The sequence below is a fragment of the Neomonachus schauinslandi genome, chromosome 4 (assembly GCF_002201575.2).
Source record: "Neomonachus schauinslandi chromosome 4, ASM220157v2, whole genome shotgun sequence".
Classification (NCBI taxonomy): domain Eukaryota; kingdom Metazoa; phylum Chordata; class Mammalia; order Carnivora; family Phocidae; genus Neomonachus; species Neomonachus schauinslandi.
The window spans coordinates 19,506,340-19,523,328 of NC_058406.1; the positions used below are offsets into that span (position 1 = coordinate 19,506,340).

The 16,989-nt window shown below is 47.8% G+C and overlaps 1 protein-coding gene across 1 annotated transcript in view; it reads left to right on the top strand.

Moving 5' to 3' along the window:
* The first annotated feature begins 3,335 nt into the window (after positions 1–3,335).
* The window catches only part of ARID1A (AT-rich interaction domain 1A), a 68,759-nt gene continuing 55,105 nt past the window's right edge, over positions 3,336–16,989 (top strand). The window contains 1 exon segment of the mRNA XM_021684144.2: positions 3,336–4,513. Within this exon segment, the coding sequence (XP_021539819.1) occupies positions 3,374–4,513 (1,140 nt within the window). The 5' untranslated portion in view covers positions 3,336–3,373.

The window sequence follows — 16,989 nt, forward strand, 5'->3', positions numbered from 1 at the left end:
CCTCTGCCATTTTCAGTCGGTTTGTCCTGGCAGCCCTGCCCCCCTCCTCGGCTGCCGCAGACGCTGGATGTTAAAGCTGAGCGCAGAAACTCCGCCTGATCCGCTGGGCGGGAGATCCAGTCCACGTTTGCCAAGTGCTGTGCGGTCGGGGATGGCGATAAGAACTCTCTTGTGAGGGAGCGAGCAAGACTTTAGTCCGGTTTCCATGTCAACGATTCAGTCCATATTTGCCATCAAGCTGTTGGTGGCTGAGGCGCTTTCGTGAGGGTAGCGCTGTCCTAGTCCTAGTTCTCCAATCTGCGCCGGGATTCCTGAGCTGCCTGGGTGTGGGGTTAAAACAGTGGGGCTGTGGGGGAGAAAACTCCACGGGGAGAACCCGCAGCCCCAAACCTGGGTCTTGGAGCTCCGGCCAGCCACGTGCCCAGCTCCTCCCCCCCCCCCTTTCCCGCTGCCATTGCCCCTAGGGAAAGCTGTTGGGCCAGTTTCTAAGAAAGTTCCCTTCAACTCGGCAGTCCCTGGGATAGTGGTATGGGGCTCTAAAGGTAGCGGTGGAAGAGGACCCTAAAGGATCTGAGATTTTTAAAATAATGGTAAAGGAGAAATCCCACATTACCTCCTCTAGCCCAAGTGGATAGATTTTTGTGCACTTTACCTTATTGCTAGATAAAAATGGTGGCTGTTTTCAAAACAGCGTGCCCACGTGTAGGAAAGGGATTTTGGCACTTTCCAAATTTCACAGCCATTGAAAAAAAGGGGATGAGGGCTTTCTCTGGAGACAAATCCATTCTGGCTTCCAGATTTTCACTGGGCTCCAGGTTTCCCATTACACTCCAGCTCTGAGGAAAATGGCAGGGTAATTGCATGTAAAAAGTCCTCATTTGTGTGCAGGACTCAGGACTGTTTGCCAGCTCAGAAGCAGTTGATTAAATAGCCAAGCTCCATTTATGAGGCAGCCTATAATTTTGTTTCTAGGACCTAATGCACTGGGAGAGTAGTTGCCCCTGAGGACTGTGAGTGAAATGAGGGCACTGGCCCATTCCAGTCAGTCAGAGCCTAGTAGTTTGGTTCTTGGCTTGAGGGGGAAAAAACCCCACCAGGCTTAGATTAACAGGAGGGTTTTGCCTTTTTAGTGTAAGATGATATTAAGTTTTCTTCAGAGTAGGAATGACTTCAGGTTTTTGGAATTATTCACGGTGACCAGTGGCATGACCAGAACTTGTCCAAAGGGCCTGCAGGATCTTGAAGTTCTAAGATCATGGATCTGTGGCTATGAAGTCTCCATTTATAAAATCTGAGGGGAAAAGAGGCCCTGGTGTCTAGTGACTACACTGGCCTGAACCTCTCCCAAGGCAGCCTTGTGCCTGGTGAGGAGCTGGAATCCCCTCTGGCTTTTGTAGCTTGTCACGTCAGAGCATTCCAAGTCAGCTTGAGGAGGAAAAGGTTGCTGCTGGGATTTGGTAGGGCTGTAGATCTAGTGTTTTCTATGTATGCCTCTAGCTCAACTGGCATCTTTTGGAATATAATAGTAAACTTTGAAGAATCTTTACACTGGAGGATAGAAAACAAATTTGGTTACATCCGTTTTCTTAAGTGGCCTGTGAGACTGCCCCTTTTCTCTCTTTAAGTTAAGGAGAAAATGGTTTCTCTCCATGTGGCCATCCCTCTTCTGCACTGGTTCCTTTGAACACTCAGTTTCCTCCAGTCCCTGGAGCCTCTTCTGTCAACTATTCACAGTCTTACAGGTATTGTCTTGGGAGACTGGGACTATATGATCATTGTGCTCTAAGTTCTCTTACGAGGAAAAGATTGGGCTTGGGTTCTCCTACCAGAAGGCTGTCATACGCCCCCAAAGTAGCTTCAGTGGTGAACATTTTATGTTAGTGTCGAGATAGTCCAAGGCTGAGATGATCAGCTTTGATCTAAAACCCATTATTATATTCTGATCCCATTGTTGGATATGGCATGACTTGATCGCTTTTTTTTTTTTTTTAAGGCTAAGTAGATGGGGAGGCAGGTTACTTTTTAAAATCACCCTCCTCTGCCCTCTGACAGGGCAGTCCCTTCCCCTCTGTCTTCCAATTCTATAAAATGGGGATAATCGGACCTCATGCCCCCAGGGCCTTATGAGGTCCGGCTAATGAGGGAGAGGAGTGGGAAAACGGAAAGTCTGAACAATGACCTGTCATTCCGTTGGGCTTTGCAAAGGGGGGTAAAATGTAAGGCCCTGCTCGCTCACTCAGCTGGGTCTTTAAGAGCGGGTTTGTAAAAGGCTTTGAAAAAAAGTGCTGTAGAGGTGCTAAGTAGCAGCCAAGAGACCAGGCCCGCTGCCAGAGGGTCAGGCCTGGGCCGAGGCGGCCGCGGTCTCGGGCTCAGGCCAATTTTACAGCCGCGAGTAAAGTTCACGCTGCCCGCTCCCCTCGGTGCGGCCTGGAGGGAACCGACCCGGATAGGAACGCCAGGAGGGAGGCGGCGCAGGCTCCGGAGAGGCGCAGGCTCCGGGCCGGGTTTTCCCCGAAGCCTTCGGCGGCGGCGCTGCCGAGCGAAAGCGGCAGAGGGCCTGCCGCCGCCGCGGCTCGTTCTCTCCCCTCCTCCTTTGTGAGGGGAAGGGAGCGAGTCCGTTCCATGGCCTGCGCCCGCTCCGCGCTCCGTTCCGGGTTTGCTAGGCGGCCGCGACAGCGCTGGGTAAAATGGCAGTGCTGAGCCTCGTGTCGGAGTGAGGGGGACTCGGAGGAGAGTGGGGCGCTCTAGCCGCTCAGTCCGGCCGCCCGCCCGCTCGCCAGCCCGCTGCCGCGCAGCAGCCTCGGCCCGCGCCGCGGCCGGGGAGGGGAGGCAGGGCGCCCGGCCCGGTCCGCGCTCCGACTCTGCCTCCCGGCGCCCGGGCTGCTGCCGCGCGCCCTCCAGCCCGCCCGTCCCGGGTCCCCCTCCCCCCGCTCCCTCCCTCCCCGCCCCCTCCCCCTCGCCTCCCTCCCTCCCTCCCTCCTCCTTTCTCCGGCAGCAGAAAGCGGAGAGTCACAGCGGGGCCAGGCCCTGGGGAGCGGAGCCTCCACCGCCCCCCTCATTCCCAGGCAAGGGCTTGGGGGGAATGAGCCGGGAGAGCCGGGTCCCGAGCCTAGAGAGCCGGGAGCAGCTGAGCCGCCGGCGCCTCGGCCGCCGCCGCCTCCTCCTCCTCCGCCGCCGCCAGCCCGGAGCCTGAGCCGGCGGGGCGGGGGGGAGAGGAGCGAGCGAGCGAGCGCCGCGCAGCAGCGGAGCCCCGCGAGGCCCGCCCGGGCGGGTGGGGAGGGCAGCCCGGGGGACTCGGCCCCGGGGCGGGGTGGGAGGGGGGGAGAAGACGAAGACAGGGCCGGGTCTCTCCGCGGACGAGACAGCGGGGATCATGGCCGCGCAGGTCGCCCCCGCCGCCGCCAGCAGCCTGGGCAACCCGCCGCCGCCGCCCTCGGAGCTGAAGAAAGCGGAGCAGCAGCAGCGGGAGGAGGCGGGGGGCGAGGCGGCGGCGGCGGCAGCGGCCGAGCGCGGGGAAATGAAGGCAGCCGCCGGGCAGGAAAGCGAGGGCCCCGCCGTGGGGCCGCCGCAGCCGCTGGGAAAGGAGCTGCAGGACGGGGCCGAGAGCAATGGGGGTGGCGGCGGCGGCGGAGCCGGCGCCGGCGGCGGGCCCGGCGCGGAGCCGGACCTGAAGAACTCGAACGGGAACGCGGGCCCTAGGCCCGCCCTGAACAATAACCTCACGGAGCCGCCCGGCGGCGGCGGCGGCGGCAGCAGCGATGGGGTGGGGGCGCCTCCTCACTCAGCCGCGGCCGCCTTGCCGCCCCCAGCCTACGGCTTCGGGCAACCCTACGGCCGGAGCCCGTCTGCCGTCGCCGCCGCGGCGGCCGCCGTCTTCCACCAACAACATGGCGGACAACAAAGCCCTGGCCTGGCAGCGCTGCAGAGCGGCGGCGGCGGCGGGGGCCTGGAGCCCTACGCGGGGCCCCAGCAGAACTCGCACGACCACGGCTTCCCCAACCACCAGTACAACTCCTACTACCCCAACCGCAGCGCCTACCCCCCGCCCCCCCAGGCCTACGCGCTGAGCTCCCCGAGAGGTGGCACTCCGGGCTCCGGCGCGGCGGCGGCCGCCGGCTCCAAGCCGCCTCCCTCCTCCAGCGCCTCCGCCTCCTCGTCGTCTTCGTCCTTCGCTCAGCAGCGCTTCGGGGCCATGGGGGGAGGCGGCCCCTCAGCGGCCGGCGGGGGAACCCCCCAGCCCACCGCCACCCCCACCCTCAACCAACTGCTCACGTCGCCCAGCTCGGCCCGGGGCTACCAGGGCTACCCCGGGGGCGACTACGGCGGCGGGCCCCAGGACGGGGGCGCCGGCAAGGGCCCGGCGGACATGGCCTCGCAGTGCTGGGGGGCTGCTGCGGCGGCGGCGGCGGCGGCAGCAGCCGCCTCGGGAGGGGCCCAACAAAGGAGCCACCACGCGCCCATGAGCCCCGGGAGCAGCGGCGGCGGGGGGCAGCCGCTCGCCCGGACCCCGCAGGTACACAGCTGAGTGGGGAGGGGGCTGGGGCGAGCGGGGTCCTGGGAGTGGGTGGCGGCTGCGGGGAGCAGGCCACAGCCTTGGGCTACCCCCAGTCCGGGGCCCCCACTGCTGGGGAGCTGCCATTGTCTGGCTCTTCTCTTAAAATGGCTGCCTGTCTGCCTTCCTCTCCTTCCCTCCTTCAGCCTTTGTGTGGGGCTTTCCCTGAGGTGTATGCTCCCCTTCTCCCTCTCCCCTGGTCCCTTCGAACTCCTGGGGTCTTCAAGGGGGTGCGGGGCAGAATGTGCGGGGAAGGGCCTGGCCCGGGGTGTGGGGGGTGCTGGGGGCTCAGGTTAGGGGTGTGCAGTGCTAGGAGCTCGGGAGTTGAGTGAACAATTCTTTGCTCACCTGCCGCTCCTCTCTGCCCGCCCTCCTGCCTTCCTCTAGGCCGTTCCCCCATTTGTGCTTTCAAGGAGGGGCCCCTCGGGCTCTGGGGTACCTCGGGGGAGGGCAGGGGCCTGCTTGGGGGCAGCTAGAGGCCGGCTGCGGTTCACCCAGGGCAGCCCGGGCCATCTCCTGTCTTAGTCTCCGTCGGCCCAGTGGCCTGGGCTTCTCCCTGGAAGTGCTGGTAAACAGCTGAGTGATTGGAGTAGTAAGTGCAGATTGCTTTGGTTTGGGATTTGAATTATGGAGGTAAAATCCTTCTGTCAAAGCCAGGAGACAGTTGGTCTTAGGTTGACATCCTATCTGTGATCTGATTGGCTCCCCATCTCCTGCTCTTGGCCATTTATAATTGCCTCTGATGTAATGGTACAACAATCCTGATGAGCTCATAAACTTTTACACTCTGCTTTTCTGCCAGTGATAACCCAAACCATCGCTGCCACTATCTGCCTTTTATTCCAGAGCTGAAATTGGCTGTGACCTTGAGGAGGGAGGTTTAAGCAGCAGTACTGTATCAGCAGGAGCAGAGCCCCAGACAGGCTGCCCTTGTTACATTGTGCCGAAACAAAAGAAGAGGCAGTGGCATTTTGCTTGTACCTTGGATTTATTTTGCTTGTTATGTTTTATGCAGCCTGAAATAGATTCTGTGTTGTCAGAACAGTAGCCGAGTTTTTCTCTACAATGGGTTTGCTGTTTGTTTTGGTTTTGTGACTTTCCTGATGGTATAAATGACTTCTTTGATGGCTCTGAAGATGCATTTGTCTTGAGTAATTTTGACCCTGTTCGCTTTGCAGAATTGAAATTATTTTACTGGGCTTTTTATTGAGTGACAAATGTGAGATCTTTATGGGAGGGGGTAAGAGAAAACTTTTTTTTTTTTTTTTTTAAGAACTGGAAGCTTTCTGAGAGAATTTCATATTAGGTTCAAGTATTCTGTTTTAAGGAAGACTGGCCTCATTTCTTTGTTTACATGTTGAATCTTGTTTACACTTTCTTTTGTTGGTTGAACTTTGGGAGAGCAGCTCAATTTAAAGAGAAGCTGACATCTTTAATGATCTTGTGAGGGACTTTCTCCTAAAGGCCTAGTTTGGTGAAATTTATCATTTGTTCCCGGAATATCAGAAAGGCGAATTTTCTGTTTTGTCATCAGTCAGTTTAGAGCTTTGAAATAGAGGTCATCTAATTTTTTTCTTTGCATTTTAAGATATGTTCCACTTTTTTTTTTTCTATCTTCCAAGATAATAAAGATAGCACCTATAATGGTACTTGATATTTGCTTAGAAATGACACCTTTTAGGTACATTTTTATGCATTCTATTTTATTTTTATTTTGCTCTTAGTACCTCTTCATGTTCTTTCTTAAGTGTTTTAGTCAGGAATATTGGGTATTCTGTGGAGTCATGTATCTTTTGAAAGAGGGGAAAAGCTCTTCATGCCCCCAGTCCCCAGCAGTACCCAGTTGTACCTTCCTGCTATGAGATTTTGTTCACTGATTAGCTGTGTTCCTTCCTCATCCTAGAACTGCTTTTCTCTTCTCTTGAGCTGGGAATTTTGAAAATAGCTGTGTTAAATGGCAGATTTAGAGCTCTGTGCCTTGACTCCACATTGCCTATAATGTTCTGTGTTTGGACAAGAAACGGGAATTTTAAATGGAATTTCTGGTGCAGGAGGATAAGTTTTGTCTTAGAAAAGAGAACATTCTCTTGTCTCTGGATAAGAGACATACTACATTTCTTTCCCCTTGCGGGGAGGGAGTCTGAGCCATTTACCTTTCTTAAATTATTAGAAGAAAAAATTTGGGGTAAGTCAAGACTCATTTAAAAGCAAAAATTAATTTGAATTCTGCTGGTTTGGGGATATTCAGGCAAACACTTTGTTTTTTTGGGGGGGGGATAAAACCAACTTTTGCCATAGAGTGATTTCTGTTTTTCAGTCATTAAATATTTGAGCACTTTTATGTGCTAGGTACTATGCTCTGTGCTGAGTAAATGGTAGAAAAATAGATGTAGTCCCTGTTTGGAAGCTTGTCTGTGCTGCCTCTGGGTGAATTTTTGGATTCACTTTTAACATCACCATACCTAACCCTTAATACAACATAGGTTCCTGTTCAATTTCAGTTCAATTGCCTACTCCCCTATGCCCAAAGAATGGGGTAGTGAGCATTCACTTGTGGAAGAGACAGTACAACTTTCAGTTTTTGTGGTAGTCCACGAAGGTTGTAGGTGGATAGATTTTGATATGAATTCCTCTTTGTTACTTAAGGGTAAAGCTCTTGTCAGACCATGAAGCCTTATTCTTAAGCATTCTTAAATAACAGGGTCTTGCTCTGTCCCTTTCTCAGTCTTGGATTAAGACTGTTTTGCAGATAATTGATTGACACAGCTAAGGTGGTAATGTTCTCATTTGACTCTGCCTTTATGAAATAAAGATTAGCTAAGTGTTTGTATTGTGGCTCTGTCTTTTTCACAGGAGCGGGAAGATCCTAGCAGGCAAACTCTTCCTTTATTGCTTTCCATAAGTAATACTGTGTCTCAGGGTGTTGAATCCTTCTACTGATGAAATACTTTTTGTTCACCTATGCACTTGAACCTCATGTACAGTTTTTTATTTGGGATGCTTTTAGCTGTAGTACCTTGAGAGTAGTATCAGCTCATCAAAGTAAAAAATGAAATAGAATATGTAGTCCAGGATCAAGATGGATTTGTTTGTAGAAGTTTGGCCGTTAGTTCTTGCTATGGAAATATCAAATGATATTTCCGACTCCTGGGAAACAAATACAGGAATCTTGGGCTTATTATGGGAATGCCTACTGGCAGAAATTCTAGGCTGGCTAAAATACAGGACTCTTGGAGCTCTCTCAAGTAGGAGGGACTGGGAAAACCACACTGAGATGGCACTTACTTTTGAGGCTTCATGTTTCTCTACTGTCCATGAGAGAGCTAAGGGTGATGGGGGTTGGGATGGTGGCAAGAGAAGAGAAAGCAGCAGGACCAAGGTCGGCTTCTTTGTATTGGGCCCTATAAGGACTTTGCAAGGTACCTTCCTTTGTGTGTGACACAGAGTAACTGTGACAAGTGGCACCTGCTGTAATAAGATGTCTTGGATTGCATTAAACATTCATCTGTTGGATTGATTCCTGTAAGGTGTGATGTCTACAGTAGGCTTTAGCAACCAGGTTAGTGACCTTTTTTTAAAATGTGGAAATAGGCTAACAAAGTATGGTTAGGGCCCTTTCCAGCCCTCCCCCCCCCCAGGGTTGTATTGATTGGCTTCAAATCCCAAAATTCTAGAAGCCACTGAACCAAGCAGAATATATGTTAAAATATGATATTCAAAATAAATTGGCACTGAATTGTTCTTTCCTGCCGGTGAGCTGGGATACCTCAGTCTCTAAAATGGAGTCCTGATTCCCATGACTTTCTCCTTGTTTGGATTGACCATTATCATTATTGATGCACACTGAGCTGTGTGACATAGTGGTGAGGGGTAAAGAGCACAAGACTCAGGAGCAAGAGGCTTTGGTTCCACATGCAGCTCTAGATTAAGCTGTGTGATTTGGGGCAAGCCATTGACCTCGGTTTTATTTTCTCTTCATCAGTAAAGTGAAGTTGGTGGACTGCATGGTCTTCTTCCTCTCTGATGTTACACATTGGGCTGTGCTTCCATACCTGACTTATGAGGGCAACTTCTTCCTGTACATGTACTGGTAGGGGTCTTGAGACCATCTTTCTTCCCTTGGGCCTGAAGAACTCAAGGCTGTTTTCTTCTGAGGATTTACGGGAACAAGCTCTGAACAGTTGGGTACCACAATGATGGTGGCCCTTTACAGAAAAAGCCCTACCAGACTATTTTGCTTTGAAACTGCTTATGTTTGTCATTAATCATTCCACCTGGCTGGTGGTTAAAACACTAAACATTAATTGAAAAATTGGGCAGACATCATTAAAGCAAGACTTGAAAAATAGTTGCTTCAAAATCTCCAAGAGGGGATTTGGGGAGTAGGTTCAGGGTGGGGTAGGGAGTAGATATTCATAACATTAACACTCTGCTTCTCTCAGGGGGGATAGGAAGGTGGGGAGAGGTAGCTTTAAGTTCTCCAGACTCTTTGGGTGTTTGGGCAGGTCTAGGTCTGGTTTGGGCAGTTGGTTGTAATCTGAGTGCCTGAACTTGCCCTGTAAGTTTTGCTGAGAGAGGAGCAAAAGTTCCTGAGACTGGAACAGGAAAAGCTAAGCATTACAGGGTCAATTTCATAGGCCTATTGCCTTTTCTCATACCTTTGGTTTTTTAAACTACATGGTGTGATTTGCAAGTGCTCCTGGAAATGGCTATTCTTTCTCTTCTCCAGCACACCTGAATTTCCATTCTTTCTCCGCCTGGCTTAGTAGTTTAGAAGTGTAATTTGGGCATCTTAGAAGTATGCTAGAAGGAAGCTTCCCTTTATAAAAGAGGGGAAAAGGTAGAGGAAAAGGTGTTTGATAATTCTCTGCTTGACACAGCAACTTCTTCCTCTGTGAAGGAACCAAATGTTTCAGAGCTTTGTGTAAATACTTGCTGAGCTGTCAATATGTACCCAGGAGGTTTCTGTAGTAAGATGTAAACGGCTCTATAGAATGTTTGACAGGCAAATTAATAAACAGTTTTCAAGCAAAGATAATGCTAGTCTCTTCTCATGTGGTGGAATAAAATAACATTGGAGAAAAAGAAATGTGGATAGGAAAGGGGGTAGTATGGGGGTGTGGAGACTTGGAGATAAGGAGAGATGATCTAAAAGAGATTGGAAGTGAAAAGATGGCAGCGAAGCCTCCATGGTCCTGGCTCCAGGCTAAGTTCAGGGCACATGGAGCCCCTGTTCAAAATGGATTGCAGTTTCAGAGTGAAAATAAACAGAAGTTTGGGAAGAAGATCCTAAGTTTCAGTAGTGAGGTAAGTGTGCGCCAAAAGCTTGGTTTATGAGACTTTGAGTTTTAAAGCCTTGTTCTTTTGGAAAGGTTTTGTAGTTTGGTGAGATGTTTTTAGGGTTGGGTTTGCATTTTTGGAATACCAGAAAGGAGGGGAAAAAAAAGATACTGCAACTTCAGCGTCGTCCTCAGCCTCTGTTTTGCTGTGGCTCTCAGGATTATAAGCCCACTTTATGGGCTGGGTTTATTTGTATAGTTTTTACTGGACTCCTTCTGCGCATCATACATATATATGTTAAAATTAATGCTCCCAGGTTCCTGGGTTAGTACAAAGTCCAAATGTTTTGGGGACTCACTAAATCCTGCCTGAAGGGTTATATGGGTAGATTCAGTCTTTGTTTTTGAAATTGCCATTTTAGGATTAAAAACATTTCTGGGTTCCTTCAGTGAAACATTCTTTTTATAGAGGAAGAAATATTTTAGAAGTATTTTAGCTGTGTGCCTGTGGTACTCGCTTTGGTAGCCTTGTGAGATAACCAGATTTATCTTCTCAAAGTCTCTTTTTAAAAACAAAATCCACTGACTCTGACACCAGTTTTCTTCACAAGAAGTGTTTTTATAGACCAGAGTCCTGGAAGTGCCTGTTTGACTCAGCATAGTAGTAGGGAATATGAATGTCGTTATGGCCCTGACCATAATTTTTTGGTTCCGCTAACTTACCAAAAGCTATCAGCTTGTTTTAAAACAAAATACAAAAACTTGGGTTGACACAGACATTGGTTGCCCAGGCCTTTCTCATTGTCATGGTGGTAAGAGTAGTAGAACATCAGGCTCATTGCTGAGAGTATGATTTCTAGCTCAGGGGGTTTGGAGATTCAGATGGGAGTAGGAAATAGCCGTATGTGAACACACCAGTTAGATACTAGGAAGGGACTTAAAAGAGACAGTATCTGCTTCAGAGGAATTTCGTTTTCTTGGCAAAGCATGCTTATGTGCACACATCTGGAAAACTTGCAAAGCATGCTTATGTGCACACATCTGGAAAACTTGCAAAGCTTATAAATGGGTATAGACCAAACTAAGAGTATGAGCTGAAGGAATTCAAGAATAAGGAGCAATCAGAGTTGGGCAGGGTTAACCTGGGACAGCTTTTCAGAGGCAGTGATTCGTGAAGCTTAATGTTCAAGAGGGGGAAAGTTAAAATATTAATTTGCTTTTTCATAATGCTACCCTGAGTGCTATGGGCTTTATAGGATCCACATTACACAACCATCTCCAGACCTGTAGTTGCTTCATTCTGGTGACTTTGAGAATTTGGACTGTAACCGTAAAATTCCATGAAAGAGAGTGGCTCCAGGGTCTTAGTGGTTCTTGTGGTTATGTGGGGCCTTTAGTACAACCTGCCAAGTTCTTGGCCAGTTTCAGGGGCTCTTTTGTAGTAATTTTGGGTTTGGAAGGTTGTGTCACCTTCAGAGTTGTGTGCCCTGGACAGCTCTGCAGTGACGGTGGTTCAACTTTGGTTGGAGAGCTTAGGTTTTTTTCTTTTTTTGGCAGAGTTAATTGATTTTTCTTAAACAAAATAAGAGCCATGAGGTACCTGTCCAGACACTTAGGCTGTTGCTATTTCTGAAGAGTTGGTAGCTGTGCTGAAGCTGAGTTGCTTGGATCAGACCTTATACTGAGGGTGGATGGGTGGGTAAGCCTGCACATACGCAGTTTGCCCATCTGTTCACAGAAATGGCCTTTCATATTGTTGTTGATAGGTTGGCTGTGGCCAAGAAGCTCATAAATGCTGCAAACACATGCTTATTCCTTACGGGAACCTTTGAAATGGCAGTGATTTTGGTTTCTCTTTACCCGCTGGTCCATGTGCAATGGGACCACACATGATTTCTGGCACTTTTCAAGGGCTGTAAGTGGATGCTTAACAGCTGAAGATGCATGGAGAGTCCAGTACCAGGCTACTAGAGTGCCTTCACCTGGAAGAGAAGGCTAGGTTACACTGTTCCAGTGTACAAGTATGGAGTCTTGAATACAGACTCTAGTTTAGAAATCTCTCTTCCAACTTCTTTAGCCTTGTCATTCTGGCATTTTGCAAAGCGAGTTTCCAGTAACTCAGAATTGAGGCACAAGGGCTCATCTGCCATGGATAGCAGGTGAGTAGGGGCCTGAGATGAACTCCTTAGTCTGTCTACGTTTTAGAGGAATCCAAGTTAGGGTGAATGTTGACTTAACTACCTTGAGTATTCCCCGAAATTGTTCCTCCCCTCATTCAAATGGGATAGAATTAGTTTTTATTGAATGTTAAAGGACATTTGAGTGAACTTTCATTTGTTTTTGTTAGTCATTTATGCATACCAGAAGATGGTCTTGGGACAGGTTGAGTCTTTGCAGTGGCTTCTGCATTTTCCAAGGGTGTACTGCAATGAGAGGTCTAATGCCAAGAATGCATTCCAACACGCTGCAGAGTAGGAAATTTGATCCCTAAAATGTTGACTTAGTGTTGGTTATGGTACATATTAGAAATCACCCAGTAATCCAGGACAGATTTTTGTCGCCCTCCAGGAAGCTAATGTTGATATGAAATACTAAGGGGCTTTGGGCACCGGGGCTATGTGCTCTGCAGGCCCAGAGTGCTGCTTAAATTGCCACCCATATGAAGAGGAAATGTGCCATGTGCTTTTTTTCCTCTTGCATTTGGGCTTCCTTATGGCTTCGTTGCTTCTGGGTTCCCAAGTCTGCAATGTTAGATATTAGACTTCCTCCTCCCTTGGCACAGGCACATTCATGATTTTCTGTGGCTCATCACCAGCAGCCAAGATTTTTGTATGCTTTTTCCCTCTTAAACTTGTTAGCTTTCAGCTTGCTTGTTTATAGACATCTCTTTTAAAAGGAACTCCCTGCTCAAGATCTAGCACCAGCATGACGGCAGCAGGGGAGTTTAGGGGTTGGTGTGATATCAGTCATTTAAAAACCCATTTGCTGTGTGCTTGGTGTTTTTTATTTTGCCTCCTGTTTTCCTTGAGGTCACATCTTGCTTGCCGGGCATGAGTGCATCTGGGTCCAGCTGTTTACTCTCAATGACTGATGCCTGGTATACTTTGACTTTAAGCAGAGTGTGAGTTCAGCCACGTGGTAGATGATAAAAGGCTACATATTGCTGGGCCCTTCCTTTTAGAGGAAATAAATGTGTCTTTGGGCTCTTCTTGCACAGTGATTTCCCCCTTTCTCTGGGTGGACCTTATTATGGCTTTCGCTTGTCCTTAGTGAACAAGTCACCTGAGCAGAAATGCTGGGGAATTAGTTGCTGTTTGTTACTGTGTCTGGTCTGCTGCGTACAGATTGCTTTCTCTCTTTTCTCATCATCATCAGGTGGTGGAGTTCTTGGGTTGGTCCAGCAGTAGTAGACATCTAACTTTTTACCTGTTGAGGAATCTGGCTGCCAAAGATAGCTCTATTATAAAGGATTTGGGGAACAGTTCTATAGGTAGTTGATCCATCACTTTGTCCTGGGTTGGGGATAGGCTTAGAATCTCACTGAGATCCCAATTTTCAAATGATGGCATACTGAGGGTGAATATTAATAGTAATAACCATGCATTTGCACACTTACAATGTGCCAATCTCTATGCTGGGTCTGTCCATGAATTTACTTACTTAATCTTCAAAACCATGAGAGGTGGGTTCTATTGTTACTCCTCCCACTTTACAGATGAGGAAGTAGAGTAAAAATGAGAAATTTGCCCTAGGGTAAAAAGCTAGTAAAAGGTAGAGTTCTAGTAAAAGGTAGAGAGATATGAATCAAGGTTTGTCTGATTCTCTAGAGCTGTAACATTATAAAATACTAAATTTACTTCTTCAAAATAAATTATTTAAGCACTAAGGCTTTTTGGGACATTATTTTTGCAATAGCCTGGAACTCTTAAATGGGGTGAAAGACTAAAAGCCTTTAGTTACAGTTTTACATTATGCCTAGATTTCTGTCCATCTAGAATTTTATTTAAGTTTCTGATGAATGGCCATGTGATCCCAGTGGTAAGAATTGGCAGCATTTGGTCGTCGGGCCACTTTTCTTTTTGGGAGGGATTTTTGAGAAGAGTGAGGGGTAGGGGTGGATTGAGGCTCAAAGATAGACTCCTTCACTTTGATCTAAGTGAGAGTAACTTGTATTATGAGAGTATTTGCAGATTGAGTTTATTTTCTATGACTTGGAGCACTTGTAGGAGAGGCAAGGATTATTGTCTTAATTTCCACTTGGGGAAAGTGAACACATAAAGATTAAGTACTTCACACAAAGTTTCATAGTAGAGTCAGCTCTAAAACCAAGGTTTAAAGTTCCCTTAGGCTGTGTGACTTTAGGCAAGTCACTTCTCTGAATTTATATCCTCAACTATATAATGAGGAAAAATATCCTCAACTATATAATGAGGAAAAATATCTTGCAGGTTTCAATAAATATTAATAATGGGGTGCCTGGGTGGCTCAGTCGTTAAGGGTCTGCCTTCGGCTCAGGTCATGGTCTCCGGGTCCTGGGATCGAGCCCCATGTCGGGCTCCCTGCTCAGCGGGGAGCCTGCCTCTCCCTCTGCTGCTCCCCCTGCTTGTGCTGTCTTTCCCTCTCTCTGTCAAGTAAATAAAGAAAATGTTAAAATAAATAAATATTAATAATATATGTGAAAGTACTATTATCAAATAAAATTTGAACATGACTCCTAGTTGGTAGAGGCCCCTGCTTGAGAGGGGGATAGTACTGAGTGGTTAAGGACAGTTGGTGTTCACTGAATTAAAGGCTATCCCATAGTTCTTAGCTACATGTAAGATATATTAATGCTCAAAAAAAACCCAAATTTTATTAAGCACCTGTTGTTCTAGTTTGAGAGACAGATTAGTGCAGTGGTTCTCCGTGGGATCCCTAACCGTTAGGGATCAGCATTCCCTGGGCCCTGTTTAGAAACGTAAAGGGGCGCCTGGGTGGCTCAGTCGGTTGCAGCTCAGGTCTTGATCTCGGGGTCATGAGTTCAAGCCCCACGTTGGGCTCCATGCTGGGTGTGGAGCTACTTAAAAGAAAGAAAGAAAGAAATGCAAATACTCATCCAGACCTACTGAATCCAGAATTCTAGCAGGGTGTTTTAACAAGCCCTCCAGGCCATTGTGAGGCACACCCAAATTAGAACTACCAAATTTATGCATTTACAGAGTATATCTGAATTACCTGAGGGACTTCTTCCAGATTACACCATAGGCTAATATTTCAGATGTATCTGCTCTTCCCATGATGTGAGAGAGTTACTGGATAGAGAAAAGGTTAAAAATGCTTGGGGAGAAGAAAAGAAATACTTTTGAGATGGGATCTTCTACTATGCAATAATTGTAAACTCCAGGGGCGCCTGCGTGGCTCAGTTGGTTAAGCGACTGCCTTCGGCTCAGGTCATGATCCTGGAGTCCCTGGATCGAGTCCCGCATCGGGCTCTCTGCTCAGCAGGGAGTCTGCTTCTCCCTCTGACCCTCCCCCCTCTCATGTGCTCTCTCTCTCTCTCTCTCTCTCAAATAAATAAATTAATTAATTAATAAAATCTTAAAAAAAAAATTGTAAACTCCAGTCACCAAACAGGTCTCTTTCTTTATAGGGCTTGGGGACTCCCTGCCTTCCATTTCTCTTTCTCTTAGCTCTTTGGTGACATGCAGCATGAAGATAATCTGAATCCATGGTACTGGTTGTTTGGTGAAGGTGGAAAAGTTCATTTTAGGATTGTGACTGTGTGGTCAGCAGGTATGACCAGCCAAGTAAATTGCCTAAGAAAGTGATTCTTGAAAACGCTACTTAGGCCAGTTTGGGAGCTTCAGTTAAACGCCATGATTTCCCTTCTGCTCGTGATGACCAACTGATCTGTGAACAGGGCCTTTGATGATCTGGTGGTCTCTTAGTAGGTCGTCCTTAATGACTTCCCTCCCACTCTCACCCCTTAGCCCCTAGTGGCTAGCCAGAGTTTTGCTCTGATTCCTTTCCTTGTGTCCCTTGTTGTGAAGTCCTAGCTTCTCTAAGTCAGTTCCTGACAAGCTGCCCCTCTTTGAAGTGGATGAGGTCTCTCTGAGGAGCGGACATTTGAGCCAAGACCTGTCCCCAGTTGTATAACTTAATAAATAATGATTGTGCTTGGCACAGAAATGGAAGTTTGAGAAATGTCTGGTAATAAACAGTAACAATGCAAAGACCTAGCAGAGAACCAGTGTTTTAGTACACCTGCGCTTTCTGAAAACCTGATGTGGTTTCTGTATCGTTCCCATTAAAAACAAGTTTCCTTGTACCAGGCCTCTTTTCCCTCCTGCCTGAGGAGTGAAGCTGTGATGACTGTGACCCGGCTCTGATGAAGGCCAAGGCTTCTAGGAGGCCATGTGCTGACAGTTTGATCTGTGATTTGACATTTGTAGATACAGACAGATAATTCTAGTAGGGAGTCATACGTTCTTTATGTGTGCTTGCTTGTGTGTTTTAATCTCACTTTAGCATCCCTCTGCTTTCTAACTTGATTTTCTCTGTTTCTTGTTTTTCCCTTTTTCATTCTCTTTTGATGTCTAACTCTGTTGGTAGAATGCAGAGCACATGGAGGCCTAGTAACTTCACCATACTAGAGTTGGTAAAATGTCTTTAAAGTACTGGAGATGCAACTTAACACCACTTGCAGATCAACTGGTATCTCTGTGCCTCTGTTGGAGGTACCTGCCCTAAGTAGAGGCAGGAAGTGCCTTTGTCTAATTAACTAATTAACAGAAGTTTTCCTAAATGATCTGTATCTCTTCTACTCTCTTTCCCACTTTATTGCCTTTGGCCTGGAGACTGTTTCTTAGCCCTCCTTAATCTGTTTTTGGGGTTGTGTTGGTACAGGACAGATTGTAACATTTTTGTTTTTCTTTCTAGTCTGTGATTTGAATCCTCTGCTCTCCCAATGCAGCTTTGAATCGGCTTCTTTAAAACCCCTACATAAAACCTCAAGTGACCAATATGTGGTCTCATGGTATTCTGGGTTAAAATAAAATGACATTGAGATAGCTGGGTTCATCCACCCAGACACATTTCACCAAAAAGAAATTCCGTGTGCCTTGAGTAAGACAATCTCCAAAGAGTGTATGAGCTAAAACTAAAACAGACTCGGGGGTG